The sequence below is a fragment of the Penaeus monodon genome, chromosome 33, assembly GCF_015228065.2.
Source record: "Penaeus monodon isolate SGIC_2016 chromosome 33, NSTDA_Pmon_1, whole genome shotgun sequence".
Taxonomy (NCBI): Eukaryota; Metazoa; Arthropoda; class Malacostraca; order Decapoda; family Penaeidae; genus Penaeus; species Penaeus monodon.
The window spans coordinates 11,298,876-11,299,187 of NC_051418.1; the positions used below are offsets into that span (position 1 = coordinate 11,298,876).

Below are 312 nucleotides of genomic sequence, written 5' to 3' on the forward strand. Positions count from 1 at the left end.
GGAAACTGATCACCAAGTTCCTGCTGTTCTTCCTCCCAGAAGTCCTGACTCACCAAACTCCCTTTTCACTTCGCGCAGCGGAATCGACTGCGGTTGGCCCGTGGCTGCCGGCGGCGCGTCGTGGCAGACGTCGAGGAAATAGCGGTAGTCTCTCCCCAGCGTCGATGTCACTGTCTCGACGTACCTGCAGGAGGCGTGATGTCAGGCCTCGTAAAGTTTGTGTGGAGTGATGGCTGTTTGGTGCTGATTTTTGTGTTTCTGGTATTGTGTGATGCATGGGCGCACGCGGGCACACACATGGGCACGCACTCG

The 312-nt window shown here is 57.4% G+C and overlaps 1 protein-coding gene across 1 annotated transcript in view; it reads right to left on the reverse strand.

Annotated features, from left to right (window-relative positions):
- Positions 1 to 58: 58 nt before the first annotated feature.
- LOC119594029 (thiopurine S-methyltransferase-like) overlaps positions 59 to 312 on the reverse strand; it is a gene marked incomplete at both ends in the record, with an annotated part of 2,565 nt that continues 2,311 nt past the window's right edge. The window contains 1 exon segment of the mRNA XM_037943057.1: positions 59 to 184. Within this exon segment, the coding sequence (XP_037798985.1) occupies positions 59 to 184 (126 nt within the window).